The 22,656-nt window shown below is 46.7% G+C and overlaps 1 protein-coding gene across 1 annotated transcript in view; it reads left to right on the top strand.

Moving 5' to 3' along the window:
- The first annotated feature begins 3,562 nt into the window (after positions 1-3,562).
- Positions 3,563-22,656, top strand: part of LOC126199147 (uncharacterized) — a 59,888-nt gene continuing 40,794 nt past the window's right edge. The window contains exon 1 of the mRNA XM_049935903.1: positions 3,563-3,937. Within this exon, the coding sequence (XP_049791860.1) occupies positions 3,583-3,937 (355 nt within the window). The 5' untranslated portion in view covers positions 3,563-3,582. The remainder of the gene's footprint in view (positions 3,938-22,656) is intronic.

The raw sequence follows: 22,656 nt of genomic DNA, 5'->3' as shown, positions 1-22,656 counted from the left end.
ATGCGAATTGTGCATGTTGAAGACTCCATCAAGCCCGAACGTTGCTTCATCGATAAACAGCACAGAGGATGGAACTGTAGGATGCATTTCTCACTTACCACTGCGAAAACTGTGCTCTGGGTGGATAATCAACGGGTCCAGGTTGTGGACACGCTGTAAGTGAAATGGACGTAACAATTGCTCTCGAAGGATTGTTCTTACATTCGTCTGATTCGTCCCCATGTTACGTGCAATTTCACGAGTGCTGATTGAAGGATCCCGCTCCACATGCTGCAAGACAGCTTCCTCAAATTGCAGCGTGATTACCGTACGACGGCGTTCCTGTCCAGGTAATTCGCTAAATGTCCCGGTCTCACGCAGACGTTGGTACACAGCAGTAAAGGTCATATGATGCGGGATACGGAGATTAGGATTTTGTTGATAAACCCGCTGTGCAGCTCGTCCTTTCTGGTGCGCTACGTAGTACGCACCAACCATATCAGTGTACTCACTGCAAGTGTATCGCTCCATTAGTAAACAAAGACAATGTACTACTACACCGGTGCACAGCAGTTGCCTACGCCCTCTAACAACTGAAGATTCTAATACGGCCTCTAACAACTGAAGGGCGTAATACAGCCTCCATCGGTTTAAATAATCCTCATAGGAAAAAATTACAATAGGAAAAAATATTTGTTTTGATGTCTCCTACAACCTCCCAGAGTTTGTCGGTTTAAATACGTTTCACCTTGTATAGGCTACACAAGCCTTACTCATGAATCAATATATCTAATACTGAAAACGGTATCGAAATCCAGACAGTAGTTTCTGAGATTAGCCTTCAGATAGACAGAAACCGTTGGGAAGGACTCTAATCTCTATGTATAAAAGGAAATGTCTCGAGTGACTGACTCACACACTGACTCATCGCCCAGGCTAAACGGCTAAATACAGACACCTGCAACGTGCCGAGCGTGTTGATCTTATATAGTAGGCGTCGTATAGGAAAGGATTTTTCGAGATTCCATCCCTAAGGGCTAAAATAGGGGATGAGAGTCTTTTTGAAAATATGTCGTTATTAAGGCAATTTTGAATCCAAAACTCCGAAAACTGTAAATTTTTTCTCGATCATAAATAAAGTAGTACGTGTTTCAGCATTTTTGTAAACGTAAGCCCTACAGGAGTGAAACAGTGGGTGGAACTGTTCTGAAAATAAAATATTGTTAAAGAACTATTAAAGCATTTTCAAAGCTAAACCTATGAAGACTGGTATTTCACTTCTGATTTAGATATAAAGATATATGTTTTGGGGGATGAAAGATTCTATGAAAACGTAACGACAAGAACGCAAAAGACATGGTTAACAAAACCCGTCGACTCCAGAGACCAGAATCGTTTTCTGGTCAGAAGTACATTCGGATAAGACCATGCTTGTATGGTCTTCATGAGCTTTAAACGTTTAGAAGGTGTTGCAATTTGTGAACAACATAAAAATTCGATTAAATAAGAAACCAAATTGTCTGTAAAGACCGTACAGTCTACACGAGCGAAACAATTCATAATATGTATACATATTGGTGAAAACGTTGTCACTTGAAAATTTCAACGAGACTGTAGTTCCAAAACAAATATAGTTGTTGAATGTTTTCACTCGCCGGCCGGGGTGGTCGAGCGGTTCTAGGCGCTACAGTCTGGAACCGCGCGACCGCATGGATGTGTGTGATGTCCTTAGGTTAGTTAGGTTTAAGTAGTTCTAAGTTCTAGGGGACTAATGACCTCAGAAGTTAAGTCCCATAGTGTTCAGAGCCATTTGAACCATTTTTTTGTTTTCACTCAGTGATCTTTGCTTTTATCCTAATGATGATGAAATTTTGTAAGTTTAGCTAAGAATTCATGTACAAAGTGTGGTACATATGACAACATCATTACTGTAAAAAAATTAATGTCTTACATACGTCTTCGAACAGAAATAGAAGATTGAAGAATTACGAGTAATAACCAAGTAGTAGCTTTCGAAATGTGGAGCTACAGAAGAATGCTGAAGATTAGATGGGTAGATCACATAACTAATGAGGAGGGAGCAAAATAACTGATGATGTCGAAGTAGAGAGGATATAGAATGTAGACCGACAATGGCAAGAAAGCGTTTCTGAAGAAGAGAAATTTGTTAACATCGAGTATAGATTTAAGTGTCAGGAAGTCGTTTCTGAAAGAATTTGTATGGAGTGTAGCCATGTATGGAAGTGAAACGTGCACGATAAATAGTTTAGACAAGAAGAGAATAGAAGCTTTCGAAATGTGGTGCTACAGAAGAATGCTGGAGATTAGGTTGGTAGATCACATAACTAATGAGGAGGTATTGAATAGAATTGGGGAGAAAAGGCGTTTGTGGCACAACTTGACCAAAAGAAGGGACCGGTTAGTAGGACATGTTCTGAGGCGTCAAGGGATCACCAGTTTAGTATTGGACGGCAGCGTCGAGGGTAAAAATCGTAGAGGGAGACCAGGAGATGAATACACTAAGCAGAAGGATGTAGGTTGCAGTAGGTAGTGGGAGATGAAGAAGCTTGCACAGGATAGAGTAGCATGGAGAGCTGCATCAAACTCGTCTCAGGACTGAAGACCACAACAACAACAACCAAGTAGTTATGTCCTATTAAAATCGTGATCATCGTCATCCAGGAGCACTAATATGAAATGATTTGTTGATGCGCATTTCCATCTTTTTAAGTTTTACACACTCGGGCCCAACGAGATGTACGGATCCTGCAACGAACTTGTGACGTCACAGTAGTCGCTTGTCCGCCACAGTTCATTCAGGGCCTACGTGAAATCAATAACTGAAGAAGTGTCCACTAACGAGCTTAAATATCTCACGTGCTAACGAGGGTTTTATGCATTTAGATAAGCGATCAAGAATTGTTAAACTCGTCTGAAATAGTTATTCGCTCCTCGCCGGAGACGGCTGCTACCACTGTAATATCTGCAGGCCACATGCTGTGACGTACGCGCCACGGCTATCTTCCTCGTGGGCCTCGCACACACTGTACGGATGTATTTAAGACTCGCGCCCTCCTCCGAGGTGGTAACCGAACTTCGAAAATCTCTGTACGATGTTGTAACACTCGGTCAAAGCCACGGAGGTCGCCATATCTCTGTCTCCGCTTCCACGGTCTAAACTGCAATATCGGGTAGTCTGCTGAGGCGCCGCCCCGCAGCTGATAGGAGGTATTTAAATGGCAAGTGGCGGCGTCTGCTGCGTGCACTCACTGTCCTGTCAGATGACGTTCACTTTAGCGGACGGCGGTTTACCTTGTAGAACAATACTTAACCGAGACTTTGCTCGCTTCCCGGTAGAAAACGGAAATCTCGTTACCAGGAAAAAGCAGGAAATTACGAAGTGGAAAAAGCGTAACGCAAGAGAGGCGCAACACTCGGCAGCAGCCGTGTGTCCTGGGACGCGGCACGTGGCCATCCCGCCGGCTGCCGATTGGCTACACGCGGGAGTGGTGGGGGAAGGGTGCTAGTGTGGGGGGGACCGGGCCGCCGCAGGCCCGCTCGCGCAGAGAGCTGTGCCGGCAGAGTGTCGCGTACGCTGGCGCGATGCTGACGGCCTCAGCTGCGATGGTGGAGACGTGCCTGCTGCTGCCGGGCGCCGTGCCGGCCGAGAAGGAAGTCGCGCGAGCCCGTGGGGCCGCCCGCTGCCTGTTCGGCCCGGCGGACCCGGGCGCAGCAGAACTGCTGTTGCGGGAGCAGCTGGCAGCCGAGAGGGAGCGCTTGCTGTGGCGGTTTGGCTTCCGAGTCGTAGCAGCGCTGGCGGCCGAGGGCGTGGAGGCAGGCCTGGGGGCGGAAGAAGAGCTGGCTGCGAAGGAGGAGGCGCAACCCCTCGGTCCGGCGTCGGCGCCGAGCTTGCGGAGACCCAGGGCCAAGCCTTACCACCGCCAGACCACTGTTAAAGGTACGTCCCACTGTGTGTCTGGTAACACGTCTCTGTGTGATGCTGTCATCAAGTTGTTTTTCCCTTCTCAAGTGCCGTGCCTCAAGATGTACTTCCAGGTGGCGGAAAGCTTTACTTTTCTTCTTCATTCTCTTTACAAATGTGTCAGGAAGTTACCTGCAACGTCCTCTTGTTCAGTGCTTCCGTTGTTGATTAATTACTGCTTGATATACCTAGTTCACTTGGTCTACCTGTTTATTTTTTCCTATTGGCCGACAATTGATTACTGTTGCTGGCATCCTATTTCACTGTTTCAGCATTTTGTTGATAGAGGACTAGCAACCTCTTTCTCATATTTCTTGGAGCATTTATTAACAAATCTGTCACAGTTGCAGGCCATATGTATATTTGGCAACTAGTTTCGAACCAGTTGGTTCATGCTCAAGCCTGGCCTAGTGAGGTTGCACGGAAAGTGCCTGATCTTACTGACAAACATCGAAATGGCAATAACTGCTTTACAAAGTAAGTTTGAGTCTGAATTGCTAAGTAGGCACATTTGATTGCGAAAGTCATCTGCCATTACTGTGTAACGCATGCATTGCCATTTCGATGTTTGTTATTAAGATAGGCACTTCCAGTGCAACCAAGAGAATGGACCAGGTGGTTCGAAACAAGACGCCAAGTATGTCCTGCAAATGTGACAGATTCGTTAATAAACACTTCATGAAACATTGTATTTTCGCTCATTCTTATGACATTATCTCTCCGATTATCTCTATACTTCTCGACCTGTTCGTACGTGCTTGTAAGTCCTAGTTTTCAAGTCCCAGATTTTTTACACGCAGTACCTCCATGTACTACGATCCTCACTCGCTTTCTTACATGCGATCGTTTCTTAGACTAGTTGGAATCCAAAAGTTCATCACACGACAGAACTGGCTGAAAAACGCAATGGCCGTCGTCGAAATACGGTGCAGAAAAATGTAATTGTCATCCTGGCCAGAGACCGGAAATGTAAAACCAACCAAGACAGGAAAACCTGCTACAATCATATCAGTAGGGAAAATAAGGTATTCTGACCGACTATCGTATTAACTACGTTTGGATTTGCACAATCTGTGAAACTTCTCTTAGGGAGGACGGGGAATGTCACACTAACTTGGAGAGGGCATATGAATGATGCTTAGACACTAAAGTCATTGCTTAAATCAATTTAGAGGACTAACCAATTTGTATTTTACGGACTGCCTTATACTTGAAGCTGTCGGAGACCAGCGAACGTAATGGCAAACGCTGTCTTCCAACCATTAGGTACCTGATGTGTTAATCTCTGCATTGTATGTCATACGTTTTGCAGTGTAAGTAAGGGTGCTCTACCGCCGAAGGGCACTTTAAACATCATTAAAAGTGTAATAAACCCCTGTTTTGAAGGTTCAATACCCATACAGCAATTTCTTCCCCCAGCAGGCTTACAACTGTACAGTAGAATCATACCTACTGTGTAATCTGTCACTGAGGTCACAGAAAATCCAATCACGTGTCTTTGCCTCCCTATGCAAGTTTTTGTTCGGCACAGTCAAACTCTAGTGAAGTATTCGTACGTTTGTTGCATTCTGGCACAAATGGTACACTTCTTGCGATGTGTGGCATGGCCGTAGGAAAGGTGAACTACGAGTAGGAGCTACTTTGTGGTTTCTCATTTCACTATGTATGTGGGAGTGAAGCGAAGTGTCGATACATTGCTCACCGTTCTTCTCCTGAAGTTCAACAACTAACAATACGACACACGGAGGTACATTGACGACTAGTCGCTCTATAGCGGTATCGCATAACTCGCCTCCCCCACTCCCTGCATATACTGACTATTGGTTACAAAAATATTTGTCTCGCCGCTTCTACTCGAGGTGTCTAAACCCAAGCTAGTTGACACAGCACTATCTACACTACGAAGTTTTTGTATGTCCATCTTTGTGAACCATTGTCCATGGGACATAGGCTATTCACTTACGTAATAAAATGAAACATCTGCAGCCGCCGTTTTAATGTTATTTAATTATATTTTTGCCAGTACCGGTGACCCAGTACACCATTTTCAAACCTTCACTTACGCTGAGATGGTATACACGATCCTATCAGTGGCCAACATGTACGAACTGGCTTCTACCAACTCGCTACGAATGCATGACACTGCTTATGTACTCGCCTTTAAGTGTCTGCTTACCAACTGTCTTCTGACACGTAGATCACGGATAAGGTCGATGAATTTTGCTCTTTGTTACCAACCAAGTTGACGTGGTAGTAACGAGGCTGGACTCGTGCCCTGCGGAAAGTAGTTGAGATCCTGTCTGGCCATCTTTGTTCTAGGACACCCTTTGTTTCCCTCAATCACCTGCGGTGGACGGTGCAATGGTTCCTGCATCAGTTTCGGATTTCATCTGGAACAGCATCGTTAATCGACGGGACGTTCATCTCCCTCCTTTTTTCCTGAAAGCCATCGTTGAACGAAGGCTTTGGCAGACAGCTGCGAAACCGTGCGCGAAATCTGTATGCTCGTATTTCCCTGCCGCCTACACGTAGCAACGTCTCTGTTGTAGTGAGTGTGTAGTCGACACCGTGTACATTAATGCGGACCCTTGTGACAGCATTAAGCGCCCCTGGGTATGCAATAAAGAGACCCGTCTTATTAGCAATGCTGAAGTGATGGCTCAGTTAGTATGGAACGGCCGCTCCCCGACGTGTGATGGTGGCGGAAAATGCGGAAGTAGTACCGAGAGTCCAAGCGAGCAGAGTCGCTGACGGGTTGATTCAATTCTGTCTAGAATTACGATGTCGTGTGTCATAATGTAGTGAACTATTTCTCATTACGTTGTTCCTATTCGTTTTCACTTGCAGTGGAACGTGACGAAATTGAAGATTGCTAGTAGGCGCTGTCCAGGGTGGCCGAGCGGTTCTAGGCGCTTCAGTCTGGAACGGCGCGACCACTACGGTCGCAGGTTTGAATCCTGCCTCGGGCATGGATGTGTGTGATGTCCTTAGGTTAGTTAGGCTTAAGTAGTTCTCAGTTCTAGGGGACTGATGACATCAGAAGTTAAGTCCCATAGTGCTCCGAGCCATTTGAACCATTTTCCTAGCAGGCTGCCGCCTCAGTATGTTTCTATGTTGAGCTAATCTGCCTCTCCCCCCTCCCCCCCCCGCCCCCTCGCCGCTAGTTCCCTCTTTTCCCTCGTATTTAGTTTTCGCTACTAATTATGATACAAACTGTGTACAAATCTTGCACTTGTGCTTCATGGCGCACTTCTCAGCTTGCCGCTTTAAGCGGCCGCTAGCGTCGCTTGGATCTTAAACGGGCCCTGCATATTGCAATTATTCTGCTTAGCACTTGTCCCCTCATCTGCTCTCTGCCGCCGGCTGCTCCCCGATGCGAAAGCAATGACCTGTAGTGTGTCCCATCTTATAAGCGTTGTTCCATCTTATTGTTTCCTCCCTTGTTCTTTAGCGGCCTTCATTTTGTCCATTATACACGGTCCAGTGACACTAATGTGACCATCGCCTGTGTTCGGCATCAGCGTGTAATGCCACTCTCAGATTGCAGGTGGCAGCACTAGCAATGGACGGTATATAAAGCGTGTCGGGGGGACGTGCAAAACAGTGCAGTCGTTGTAAAGCGAAAACGGGGGGGATTTATCTGACGTCCAGAAGGACATGTTCATTGGCTTTCGGGCAAAGGGTGGAAGCATTTCCGAAATGGCTAAGTCTGTAAACTGTTCGCGTGCCGATGTGGTTAAAGTATACCGTGTACAGAAAAATGGCGGTATCCGAAACCCACGCGGAGGCGACTGTGGTGCACCACGGACCATTGATATAGGGCTGAACAACGGTTGCGGAGATGTGTACGCGCGAATAGACGTGCAACTGTTGAGGAGTTGACCGCCCAGGTGAACCAAGGGGATAGTAGCAGTATCTTCTCAACGACTTTTGCTGAGCATCGGCCTTCGCAGCAGGCACCTGGTTCATGCACACGTGCTGAATGCTGTTCAGTGGCTACGAAGGCTGAAATTTGCACGCCAGTACCGCCACTGGATGTGACAGGTGGCCTTATTATATGAATCACATTTTATGTTTCATCGGACACATGGCCATTGACGTGTACGGCATGAAACATCCGAAAGCAAACAAAGAGTGAGCTTTATGGTATGGGGAATGTTTCCGTGGCATTCCCTGGGCGTTCTCGTCATTCTGAAGGCCACCATGGATCAAGACCATTTTGCATCTGTCTTGGGAACCACGTCCACCCCTACATTCAGTTTATTTTTCCTCGGCACGATGGCATCTACCGGCAGGACAATGCAGCGTGTCACACAGCTCGCAGTGTACTCCCCTACCCACCGAACTTCCCGGATTCGAACTCAATCAAGAATCTGTGTGACTTCCTCACGCGGGCTGTTTGCACCATGGATCCTCAACAGACACACCTTCCAGAACCTTAATTGACTCTCTTGCTGCACGTTTTGCAGCTGTCAATGCTGCAAAAGTCGACTGGACAGTGATTGGACAGTTTACCATATATTAACGCTCTTCTAAAGCACCGCCAGTTTCGGCTTGGGTGACGCAGAGACTAACCATTGTAGTTGTATTCGGCAGAACCGAGGTCATGTTCCCGTCCAGTCGACCAGATTTTACTGCCCGTGCAGTTCTTAAATCACTTTAAGCGACTGCCACAACGATTTCTTAAAGAGGACCACAATAGATTTTTTTTGTCAAATAAAAGCTTGTGTCCTCTTCTAACAGCCTTGACGGCTACATTACGTTGCTTTCAGTAGCGCTATATATCAGATTCTCTTGTCTCTTTCTTCAAGTTTTCCACCTTTTATTATCATAAAATACCACGCTCTGGAGCTGCAACTTTGGGGGCGTGATTCATGATTCCACGCCTACATTTGTTTCTGTTGAACAGATGTTGTAAAGAATTCTATCTCGACGCCGCACTGCTTCTGCTATCTTCAATGTATGAAGCATGCTGTTGATGTCTATCCGAGATTTATTAATTCTCTTTTTGTACGGTTCTGCATTTCACGATTTTAGTGTTAAAATACCTACACTTTTCTGTATTTGACGATATTCGTGTAACGTTGATCAGCGAACATGGCTGCCAAGCGAAGAACACTGTTTCGATTCTCGCTAGGCCTACTGCCAAGGATTTTTTCTTGATGGGATGACTGATACTAGACCCGTTTACCCTCGTGATCACGGTTGAGGAGCTACTTGATTCAGACTTAACGTCTCCACGGTCTGGAAAGTCGGCAAAACGGCCGAGAGAGCGGTGTGCTGATCGGATGCCCCTCCTTACTGCATCCTCTTCGGGCTTCCATCCACTTTTCGTAAATGTAGAAACAAAATAATGGTAGCAATGTATGTATGTATGTATGTATTTATTAAACTGGGAACCTAGAAACGACGGAGAGGCTTCGTCCCGCCGTAGCCCCCAGTGGTCCACAACCCCACAACAGGCCACAGCAGTCCACCCACCCCACCGCCGCCCCACACCGAAACCAGGGTTATTGTGCGGTTTGGCCCCCCAGTTTGCGTGGTAGAATAATTTTGGTGTAAGTGTACGTGGAACGGTGTTTGCGAAGCAATCGCCGACATAGTGTAACTGAGGGGGAATAATGGGAACTAGCCCGCATTCACCGAGGTAGATGGAAAACCGCCCTAAAATCCAACCACAGCCTGGCCGACAGACCGTACCTCGACACTAATCCGCCTACCTCGACACTAATCCGCCGGACGGATTCGTGCTGGGGACCGGCACGCCTTCCCGCTCGGGAAGCTGCGCGTTAGATCGCGTGGCTAGCCGGGCGGGCATGGTAGCAACGAGTTTAATCAGCCTTACATCTACTTTTATTTTTTGCTTCTTCGCTTTTAAAGATTCACTAGCTCTGTTCCGCTGTGGTACCACCTAAAAACAGTTACTTATAAAAAAGAATGCCAAGGTATGTATTTATTCCAATCTTCTAGTAGTCCATTTTCTCCTTCCCCCTCACTCTGCCCATCTGTTCCTCCCCCCTCTCTGTCCACACATATCCTTCTCCCCCCCCCCCCTTTTTGCTCCCACCCCAGTAGGAGGCTGGTGGTTCTTACCCCCATCTTTCCAGGTTGTAACTACTATGTGTACCAGTTTTGCTTAAAGTCTCTCCAGGGTTTACAATGAGCTTTTTACCCGCAGACGCACACGTAAAATATATTTCATACGTGTTTATCATGTTTCGCGCGACTTTGTACCCAATTTCACCTACGTCTAGCGAATTTCGCCCTACAGTTTCATTTTCACGCATCTCGCTATTTGATGTCCTCTCATGAACTATGTGTCATAAAATTATATTTTTTTGTAGTACATTCGGTGGCATGTGTTTCCATTGTCTGCGAAATGTGTTGCGATAAGAGTTAGCAGCAAAGAAGTAAGAAATTTAAACGTCACACATGATACGGCAGTTTTGGCGCATCTCAGTGTTTGCTGACGTCATATCTTCTGAAATGTGTGTTGTACAACGATATAATTTTGCTGGCTCATAGTATTAAGGCTTTCACAACCGTATGACATTGCTGCTGGTAGAAGATCTTGCCGGCAAGACTCAACGGAGGAGCAACGCCTCTGAAGATGTCGACCGCAGTTCTGGACGAAACGTTACATTAGGAACAGAAGTGTTTCGTGCAGCGCCACCTTGTACCCCGAAAGGATTGCTGGTGCATTCATTGTTGCATGTGAATACTGTTTGAAAAGTGTCGCTAATACAGTTAGTTGTAAAGAAGTAGCCGACCGTGGTGGCCGAGCGGTTCTAGGCGCTACAGTCTGGAACCGCGCGGCCGCTACGGTCGCAGATTCGAATCCAGCCTCGGGCATGGATGTGCGTGACGGCCTTATGTTAGTTAGGTTTAAGTAGTTCTAAGTTCTAGGGGACTGATGACCTGAGAAGTTAAGTCCCATAGTGCTCAGAGGCATTTGAACCATTTTTTTGTAAAGAAGTAATAAATGAAAACGTGATGCCTCATGCAATAATTTTACTGCATGAACAGTGAAAATGCAGTGAGCGATAATTTTTTTTTTCCTTTTGTCATTTTATTGGGGCTGTCAGCGAGGAAGAGTTGCATAAAGATTTGATATTATGTGTAAAGTTTGTTGGAAGTCACTATGCCCTCTCATTCTAAAATACTCGATGACTGAAGTATGGGCATTCGGTGCGTTGTGGCTATACTTCTTTTTCAAAAAAATGGTTCAAATGACTCTGAGCACTATGGGACTTAACATCTGTGGTCATCAGTCCCTTAGAACTTAGAACTACTTAAACCTAACTAACCTAAGAACATCACACACATCCATGCCCGAGGCAGGATTCGAACCTGCGACCGTAGCAGTCGCGCGGTTCCGGACTGAGCGCCTACAACCGTTAGACACTTCTTTTTCACACTCACACCAATCCCTTTGATAAGCAGGTATCTATAAGATAACCTATGTGTTAATACAGGTAATTCAGGGTGAAAGCTATCTCCATTTCGTATGTTATCGAAATCCGTCCAGTCGTTTCAGCGTAAAGGAATAACACACACACACACACACACACACACACACACACACACACACACACACACAAGCTGCCGCGTTAATAATATATGTCAGATTTACATATTAACTTGTCACAGTTGTCGCGTGACGGAGACGTACGTGGGATGAGTAACCTCTAGATATGACATGTGACTGAATCCAATTGAAAAACATTTATGAGTTCGTTAGGACAGATCAAACGCCCCGCCGCCGCATCTGTCAGAAGTATTTACCGTTACTTCTCCGATTAAAACGTACGTCGGTAATCAAAACGCGGAGAGCATTCGTTACGTCTCCGCGCTACCAGGGAAAAAAGCCGCGTGACATAGCGAGGAAAGAAAACATAGAGAAAGAAAAGTAGGCTTGCCGTGTGTTGCAGACAACTGGGCGCCGCCAGTGTTGCAAAACGTGTGCCCAGAACGCGGTGAATCGCACGCAATGAGGGCAACCGCTGACACATCGCTTCCTCACTCTTCTGAGTAAGAGCGGAGTGGAGGGAGGAGGAAAAACCAAACGTTCCGTAAACAGCTGCGACCTAGTCGCTAGCAAAAACACTGCTGTCCTGTTTGCTAGCGGGCAGCGCAGAGAAACAGTAGCTATGAATGCTCCGTTACTGTTGTAATCCATGTGTGCAATTCTGAAGTTGTTTCATCCACTTTTGATGAACATGGCGTCACTTAAATATTCACACAATGCAATCGCAGTGCGGTACTTCGTCCTCGTCGTCTTAGAGACGCCGTCATCGTCGTCGTTGTTATTGTTGTGATCTTCAGTGCGAGGACTGGTTCGATGCAGCTCTCTATGCTAGTTCAAAAATGGCTCTGAGCACTATGGGACTTCACATCTGAGGTCATCAGTCCTCCAGAACTTAGAACTACTTAAACCTAACTAACCTAAGGACATCACACACATCCATGCCCGAGGCAGGATTCGAACCTGAGACCATAGCGGTCGCGCGGTTCCAGACTGAAGCGGCTAGAACCGCTCAGCCACACCGGCCGGCTCTATGCTAGTCCACCTCTTCTAGGGATGGTGGTTATAGCTAGAAACACGGTTTTCAGTTATACTGGACTTTTCGTCTCCAGCTGGTTTGATGCAGCTCTCTATGCTAGTCCACCTGTTCTTGGGATGGTGGTTATAATTAAAAAACCGGTTTTCAGTCTCCAGATTAACCTGAACGTTAAAACCGCTTGAAATACCAGATTTTCGGTTTGTTTATTGCTGTTATTTGCAATAATAAACGTAAGCCTTCGAGCAAAGATTGAAAAATTCTAATGAACGCGAAGGAGTAGGAGATCTCGATCAAGATGAGATAGCAGCTATGGCAGAAATCGGTCTCAGTATCTCCAGTAAAGACGGCGAAGATGTGGAAGACGTTCGGGTGAAGGCAAGGGTGAAAGGCCACAAACTGAGAACTTCCCTGCACCTTCACTTTTGGGTAGTTTCATTTTTTCATCCTGAAGCAACCACAAAATTAAGGATTCAGTTATTATCCTAAATTTATAGAACCTAAATAAAATTATGGGCATATCAATTAAGGGACACTGTGGATGTTTTGTCCTTACATTATGTCACATGTACAATATATATATATATATATATATATATATATATATACTCCTGGAAATGGAAAAAAGAACACATTGACACCGGTGTGTCAGACCAACCATACTTGCTCCGGACACTGCGAGAGGGCTGTACAAGCAATGATCACACGCACGGCACAGCGGACACACCAGGAACCGCGGTGTTGGCCGTCGAATGGCGCTAGCTGCGCAGCATTTGTGCACCGCCGCCGTCAGTGTCAGCCAGTTTGCCGTGGCATACGGAGCTCCATCGCAGTCTTTAACACTGGTAGCATGCCGCGACAGCGTGGACGTGAACCGTATGTGCAGTTGACGGACTTTGAGCGAGGGCGTATAGTGGGCATGCGGGAGGCCGGGTGGACGTACCGCCGAATTGCTCAACACGTGGGGCGTGAGGTCTCCACAGTACATCGATGTTGTCGCCAGTGGTCGGCGAAATGTGCACGTGCCCGTCGACCTGGGACCGGACCGCAGCGACGCACGGATGCGCGCCAAGACCGTAGGATCCTACGCAGTGCCGTAGGGGACCGCACCGCCACTTCCCAGCAAATTAGGGACACTGTTGCTCCTGGGGTATCGGCGAGGACCATTCGCAACCGTCTCCATGAAGCTGGGCTACGGTCCCGCACACCGTTAGGCCGTCTTCCGCTCACGCCCCAACATCGTGCAGCCCGCCTCCAGTGGTGTCGCGACAGGCGTGAATGGAGGGACGAATGGAGACGTGTCGTCTTCAGCGATGAGAGTCGCTTCTGCCTTGGTGCCAATGATGGTCGTATGCGTGTTTGGCGCCGTGCAGGTGAGCGCCACAATGAGGACTGCATATGACCGAGGCACACAGGGCCAACACCCGGCATCATGGTGTGGGGAGCGATCTCCTACACTGGCCGTGCACCACTGGTGATCGTCGAGGGGACACTGAATAGTGCACGGTACATCCAAACCGTCATCGAACCCATCGTTCTACCATTCCTAGACCGGCAAGGGAACTTGCTGTTCCAACAGGACAATGCACGTCCGCATGTATCCCGTGCCACCCAACGTGCTCTAGAAGGTGTAAGTCAACTACCCTGGCCAGCAAGATCTCCGGATCTGTCCCCCATTGAGCATGTTTGGGACTGGATGAAGCGTCGTCTCACGCGGTCTGCACGTCCAGCACGAACGCTGGTCCAACTGAGGCGCCAGGTGGAAATGGCATGGCAAGCCGTTCCACAGGACTACATCCAGCATCTCTACGATCGTCTCCATGGGAGAATAGCAGCCTGCATTGCTGCGAAAGGTGGATATACACTGTACTAGTGCCGACATTGTGCATGCTCTGTTGCCTGTGTCTATGTGCCTGTGGTTCTGTCAGTGTGATCATGTGATGTATCTGACCCCAGGAATGTGTCAATAAAGTTTCCTCTTCCTGGGACAATGAATTCACGGTGTTCTTATTTCAATTTCCTGGAGTGTATATATATATATATATATAGCTCTAAGCACTATCAGACTTAACATCTGAGGTCATCAGTCCCCTAGAACATAGAACTACTTAAACCTAACTAACGTAAGGATATCTCACACATCCTTGCCCGTGGCAGGATTCCACATGCGACCGTAGCGGTCGCGCGGTTCCAGACTGCCGCGCCTAGAACCGCTCGGCCACCCTGGCCGGCTGTCGCAAGTTCGTTTTCCCTTTTAAAGTAAATAGAGCATTTTACTTCACTGATACTGCATTTGGAAACATACTTCCAAACTAGGGAAGGTTCCAGTCTGCATTACAACTAATGTCTGAGGACAACAGCAGGAAACTATCGTATAGACCAGACGGGGGAAATCTTGCACACTGCACGTACATTCGTTACTTCTGATGGGCCACATCACAAGGCAACGGATACATTATTGTTTCAGCGAAGCTGTGCTCATCCTTATGTAAGTGAGTATCGCTGGTTTCTAACCGTAAGCAGTTTTATTAACACTGCACTGATCTATTCACCATTTTCTGTAACAACGCAGTATTTTAAATCAATGAAAATTTTGTGAATAAACGTTATTTAAAGACCAAAAATTTTAGCACTGGTGCTATGAAAAATATGGCGTTTTCTTAGTTATTAGCAAAAAAATGAAAGAAGTGTCACAACCGAGACCAAACAGATAACCAAAATACCGGTTATTCCGAAAATACCGGTTATTCCGAATTCAAATACCGGTATCTATTTCAAGTGGTCGATTTTGCCCATTCCTACCCTGTACAAGCCTCTTGGTCTCTGCATAGCTACTGCAGTTTATTTAAAGTAAACCTGATTTTCATCCTCATAGCTCTGCTATTAGCGCCACTCTTATGCAGCTGGCGCGAAATATGAATAAGCGTCTCGGGCATGGATGTGTATGCTGTCCTTAGGTTAGTTAGGTTTAAGTAGTTCTAAGTCTAGGGGACTGATGACCTCAGACGTTTAGTCCCATAGTGCTTAGAGCCATTTTTATGAATAGGCGTCATCATTCACATGTAGAAATACGCCTAACAACTTCCGTTTACCTCGCACTTCTTCTCGGTGTTAAGATTTTTTTCGATGGTGTGTTGCTGGGAGAGGAGATAAACAACCAAAGGGAAGTTTCCTTTAATTTACGTCTATGGTCACAATCTTTTCTGTTTAACAGATTACCGGTTTCGGTCTGTAATGACCATTATCAGATCAGTCTCATAAAATCAAAATCCTAATGCACTTGATTTTATGAGACAGATCTGATGATGGTCATTAAAGACCGGAACCGGTAATCTGTTAAACAGAAAAGATTGTGACCATAGACGTAAATTAAAGGAAACTTTTTACATATACGGGTCACTGTGTGTTTTCGCGACGACGTCGCAGCTTGTGAAACCAAAGAGAAGTCTGCAATGGAAAACGTAAATAAGCGTGCAAGGTGAATGAAATAGAGTTGTGTGGGATCTGTAAACTCGTGAAACATAAGCGTGAACTCCGTCCACAGGCCATGCCGAGCCCAGGGGTTCTGACAGACCACGGTGTCTTCCTCAGCCAATAAGCCAAGAAGTCACTGCGTGCTGTATGGATAGGTATGGTGTAAGCACAGTGCTCTCTCGTTAGTTGTCAGTTTCTGTGACCTGGAGCTCTACTACTGTGTGGAACATGTAGCCTGATATAAGGATGGAAGACGCATCAAGGAGAACTTTACCTGGAATCAAAAGAAAGATCGAGACGACGAACTTTTGTCAGATGACTGGCAGTAGCAATACGGGCAATATGGACAAAGAACGTAATACACGGAAAATTCTAGAAGAGCTTTATATATCAGAGAATATCAAACGGCTGATGCTGCTGGTGATGGTAGCTAGAATTATTTGGAAAATTAAGTAGGAAAAATGCCGGAGTGGTTCCATCGAAAAGTCCACGAACATTACACTTTCTGACCTGTTATTGCCTAGGCTGGTGCCGTGTATTGAATGACTTCCTTGTCATCTGGACGCTAAAATCAGTCTATTTCAGTTTATTTTAGGCCATAAATACGGCTCAGTAAAAGTGATGGAGCTGTGATTGGCACCTGGTGCTCAAGACGAATCGCAGTGTAGGACGGGACGAGAGGATTGCAGGCTGCTAAAGCACAACGCGCGCCTGCTCCGGAAGTCGTTAAGACGTTGCGGGCCCATTGTATGAGCGCCAATCTGTGTGCAAATTAGCGGCTCAGCGGAGGAAAGGGGATGGGATGGGAGGGGGGGGGGGTAGGGGGGCTGAGGCGAAACACGACGGATGGATGGAGCACGCGGGCCATTTCGCAGAACCGCGAGGCGCTCATCCGGCCTCAGCGGATCCTGATCGCGCCGTCCTCTGTCTTTTGTCACCATCTAGTGATAAGAGGGGCTAGTCTGGCAGGTAACTGCTTTTTGGAGGGATAGCTTGTCCATAAATCATCGTGATAGTATTAAAACAGATAACTGAGCTCCACGAATACAGAGGGAGGAAAAGTTTCGTGAGCTCACGTAACCATTATCGTACATAAGAGCTGTAACTGCGTCTATTATTTTCTCAAAAGCGCACACCATTTTTTTTCTTCTTCTTTCGTGTAGACCGGCTAAGGACCACTACATTTTCAACTTTTGTGTTTGGAGTTGGTTTTGACGTCCGTCCAACAGTGCGCATGGTCTAGATGCGTTGTTCCTTCCAGTCGATAAGCTGACTGGTCAGCCGTCTAGGATGCGTCTTGTGAGTATGTCCGTACAAGGATAGAGGTCTCTTCCTAATCACGTCCGTGGTCTTTATATTTGTTACCTCCTTCGACTGGTTCAAATGGTTCAAATGGCTCTGAGCACTATGGGACTCAACTGCTGTGGTCATCAGTCCCCTAGAACTTAGAACTACTTAAACCTAACTAACCTAAGGACATCACACACATCCATGCCCGAGGCAGGATTCGAACCTGCGACCGTAGCAGTCGCGCGGTTCCGGACTGCGCGCCTAGAACCGCTAGACCACCGCGGCCGGCCCTTCGACTGGTCCCAATATCTTCAGCACTATATTCCTTTCCTGGATTTCTAGTTTTGAGAGCCTTCCAGTTGAGAACCAAACACTCTGAAGTATATAGGGCGGATAACTGGTAGTGCTTCATGTTTCGTTAAAGATGCTGCTGGTCAGTTGACATGCCTGTCCAAGCTCTTTATTCAAATTGATAATGCTGTTCTTTCGGAATGATTAGGTTCCAATCACACTCCCAGGTATTTAAACCCGTTTGTTTAGACTTCTCAATACTTCATGTGCAGTGTGCAAGGAAACCAAATGATGTTCGTGGCGTATTGTTTTTTCAAGCAGCACATTACTAGATAATCCAAGGGGAAAAACGACCCATCATGAAGGAATTATCCGAATGGGACAGAAATCGGTTTATGTGATGTTAATGTACAGATGAACAAATGATTACAGTTTCCGAAAAATTTGTTGATTTAATCAGGAGAAAGAGCTTCACAAACTGAGTAAGTCAATAAAGCTTTGGTCCGCTTCTGGTCCTTGTGAAAGCAGTTATTCGACTTCGCATTGGTTGACAGCGTTGTTAGATGTCCTCAAGAGGGATATAGGGCCAAATTATGTTCAATTGGCGCGTTAGATTGTCAAATCACCAACTTGATGGACGTCTTAGCCCTAATGCTCCGAACATTCTCAGTTGGGGAGAGATCCGGCGACACTGGTGGCGAAGGTAGGACTTGGCAAGCACGGAGTCAGGCAGTAGAAATTCTCGCCGTGTGCGGGTGGGTATTATCTTGCTGAAATGTAAGCCCAGGATGGCTTGTCATAATATGGCAAAAAAAAAAAAAAAAAAAGAACTGGGCGTAGAATATCATCGATGTACCGGTGTGCCGTAAGGCTGCCGCGGATGACAACAAAATGGGTCCTGTTACGAAATGAAATATCGCCTCAGAGCATTACTCATGGTTGTCAGGTATTATGATGTATGACAGTTAGGTTGGTATCCCTGTGCCGACCTGGGCTCCTCCAGACACGTCTTCACTGATCAACGGGGCTCAGTTCGAAGCGGGACTCATCACTGAAGACAGTTCTACTCCATTCAGTGAGATTCGAGGCCCTTAAGACAAGCGAAGATGTCTGAAGAGACGCGCCGGCTAGCGGTGGCATACCATCCTGATTGTTACCAACCATACAGCCCGATAACTGGGAATGACTGTCTGAGGTGCCATTGTATTTCATATGAGGGCCCCTTTGGTTGTCAATCGCGCACTCTTACTGGGCAGCGATACGTCGACAATACTCTACGCCTCGTTATGTTGCCCTTCATGACAGACCGTCCTGGGCTTAAATTTCAGCAAGTTAATGCCAGCCCGCAATGGCGAGTTACCGCTATTTGTCTTCGTGCTTGCCAAATCCTACCTTAGCCAGCAAGGTTGCCGGATCTGTTCCTAAATGAGAACGTCTGGAGCATTATGAGCTGGTCCCTCCAACCATTTCGGAATTGTGACGATCTATCGTAACAATTGGACAGACTTTGCCACGATATCACTCAGGACATCAAACAGCTCTATCAATCAATGCGAAGCCGAATATAAGCATACTTAAGCGCCAGAGGAAGACCAACGCGTTATTTACTTGCTCAATTTGTAACTCTTTCTCCTCAATAAATCATCCAGTTTTTCTGAAATTGTAATCATTTGTTTCTCTGTACGTGTACTAGATTGCACCTAAACTATTCGCCACCATTCCTGTTGTTTCGGGCAGCGCTGGTCTATCAGTGTAAGCAGGTAAAGAACATGAGAGTTTAACGTCCCGTCGACGTGGAGATCATTAAAGAGGGGGATGAAGTTCGGGATGGACATCGACGGAGAAGGTACTTCAGGCGCGTCCCTGTTCACGTCCACTTCAATGTGGATGCCAGACGGATATGCGAGCGCACCCTTCTGGAATTAGAGTCTAGCGTCTTAACCACTGCTTTAAGTCGTTCGCTATGTAAGTGGAGTTTAGATAATGGGGATGGTTACTAAAAATTAAAGCATTAAATCGGACCATTTAGCGCAATTGAATAAGTCAGTGAGTCGGCCGGGGTGGCCGAGCGGTTCTAGGCGCTACAGTCTGGAACCGCGCGACCGCTACGGTCGCAGGTTCGAACCCTGCCTCGGGCATGGATGTGTGTGATGTCCTTAGGTTAGTTAGGTTTAAGTAGTTCTAAGTTCTAGGGGACTGATGACCTTAGAAGTTAGGCCCCATAGAGCTCAGAGCCATTTGAACCAATAACTCAGTGAAATGCATTGGGCCCGAAGTGAAGTGTTAAAGAGTTTAAATTCCCAGTTCAGTATGCTGATTTGAACTGTCATTAGGCTACTGTACTTTCCGTACTTCAATAGGCAAAAACGGAACTCTTGTAGAATCACTTTGTTGTAGTCTGTCTGTTCGTATGTTAAGAATCCTTTTTCTTAGGAACAGATGAGGTATCAAGCTGAAATTTATGTCAAACACTAAGGTCTAGAGTCCCTTGGTGATTTAAATAATAGAAGGTTTTAAGTGAATACAGTCAAAAGGTACGGCCATTTATGCTACTACATACGTTGATAATCGCAAACTTACCCATCAAAACCGTTAAATGACCAATCTACATACATATCGAGCCAGGTGGTCTAGAGGAGCCGGTAAAGTAGCTCAACATGTTCGGTGAGAGGGCTGGTTGTCGTCTATAATAAAAAAAAATCTGAGTGAAGTATTCAACGATGAAACTGAAGGGTTGTCACGTGACGCCGTCAAGACCTAATGATGAGAACAATGACGAACAGAATGAAGGGAAAAAAGATGTAAAACGCATGGCTGGAAATTGAGAAGTCGCGAAATCGAATCTCGGTCGGACCACGGATTTTTCAGTCTACATTTTAACCTAGCCTTCACCTCTCAACTATGTGAGGAATCGCCAGAAATAACACTTGTTTCGGATTCCGCCCTGAACTAGTTCCCGTTTCCCCAGAAAGCTGAGGTATGTTACAGACATGCAAGTCACCATAGTGGTCGCCATAGTGCAGCTTGCACCGCATCATTGCGCCACACGATATAGTTATTATTATTATTTACATACATAGTTAAGATTGCACGAAACCCTCAGAGTGTGAGTCCTGCTAGCATCTGCCATGTATTTTTTTTTTTCTCTCCCGCTTTTCGGTTTGAGTAACAAAAATGGTTCAAATGGCTCTGAGCACTATGGGACTCAACTGCTGTGGTTATAAGTCCCCTAGAACTTAGAACTACTTAAACCTAACTAACCTAAGGACATCACACACATCCATGCCCGAGGCAGGATTCGAACCTGCGACCGTAGCGGTCGTGCGGTTCCAGACTGTAGCGCCTTTAACCGCTCGGCCACTCCGGCCGGCTGTTTGAGTAACAGAAGACTGATATAAATTCAGCAGTAACACCTGGAGATGTGTCCATTTGGGTCTTGATCTGCGTAGTGCAATAAAACACGCACTGTTTGTTGCTGAATATCAGTTCCTAAATCTTCTCTGTAATACCGTTGCATAAATACATAACTAACTAGATGGTAACTGACGGAACTATTATTATTATTTTCTATTCATTTGCCCATTTTTTGTCGTTACGACTGCTAGGAATGCACCGTTTGATTACGAGCACAGGGTACGGAGAGGCTTGTGCTGTCCAGTGCTGATTCACGAGGAACCGGTGGCAGAGTCTGCAGAGTGTCTGAGCTCTTGCAGGCCTAGTAACAGCGCCTGGACGCACGGCTTGCTGTTGGCCCGCCGCGCGCTCTGCAGTGGCGGGGTGTGCCCGCGGGGCATCGACGCACGTGCTCGCTCTGTTCCTGACCTACACTCGGGGCCTTGAGCTCCCAGCGGCCTGCAGCGTGTGCTCAGAGCTGCCGTGCAGTCTGGCCGCCGACATCGCTGCGGCCGAGGCGGGCACAAACACTCGGATGCAACAAAAGCATCGTGAATCTACACCCTTTGCTGGACGAAGTGCTTGCCACAAACCTGTTAAGTGGCTAATCCAATCAGTAATAGGTGGATATACACTGTGACAAAAAGTTGTGGGATGGCGGTATGCACATGCACACCGATGGCGGTGATTCGCCAGCACAAGGTATAAACGCCATTACATTGGCAGAGCTGAAATTTGTACTCAGGTGATTCGTGTGAAAAGATTTCGCTCGTCATCATGGGCGCATCCCGGGAATTAACATTCTCTGAATGCAGAATAGTAGTTGGAGCCAGAAGCATGGGATATTTCTTTTCGGAAACCGTTAGGGCATTCAATATTGCGAGATCCACAGCGTCAAGAGTGCATTACTTCTCACCACGGAAAACGCAGTGGCAGATGGCCTTCACTTAACGATCGAGAGCAGCGGCGTTTGCGGAAAATTGTCAGCGTTAACAGACAAGCAACGCTGCGTGAAACAAGAGCAGAAATCAATGTGGGCCGTATGACGAACGTGTCCATCGGGACAGTGTGGCGAAATGTGGTGTTAATGAACTGCGGTGCCAGACAGACGATCGACGCGATTGCGTTTGCCAACAGCATGACGTCGCTACAGCGCCTCTCCTCTCGTGACCATATCGGTTGGACCCTAGGCGACTGGAAAACATGGCCAGCTCAGACGAGCCCCGATTTCTGTTGCTAAGAGTTGATGGCAGTGTTCGAGTGACCCCACGAAGTCATGGACGTATGTTGTCAACAAGGAAATGTGCAAGCTGGTAGTGCCTCCATAATGGTGTGGACTTTGTTTCCATGGAACGGACTTTGTCCTTTGGTCCAACTGAAACGGTTATGTTCTGCTACTTGGAGACCATTTGCAACCATTCATGGACTTACAGTTACCAAACAGTGATGTCATGTGATCGGACCGCAGTTGTTCGCGATTGGTTTGAAGAACATTGTGGACAGCTCGAGCGAATGATGTGGCCAGCCACATCAGCCGATATGAATCCTAGGGGACATAATCGAAACGTCAGTTCGTGCACCAAATCCTGCACTGGCAACACATTCGCAATTATGGACGGCTATAGATGTAGCATAGTTCGATATTTCAGCAGGAGACTTCCGACGTCTTGAGTCCATGCCAGTCCT

This window comes from Schistocerca nitens, chromosome 8 (assembly GCF_023898315.1).
Source record: "Schistocerca nitens isolate TAMUIC-IGC-003100 chromosome 8, iqSchNite1.1, whole genome shotgun sequence".
Classification (NCBI taxonomy): domain Eukaryota; kingdom Metazoa; phylum Arthropoda; class Insecta; order Orthoptera; family Acrididae; genus Schistocerca; species Schistocerca nitens.
Note: the sequence above shows the minus strand (reverse complement) of the source record. Positions and strands in the feature narration are given on the sequence as shown.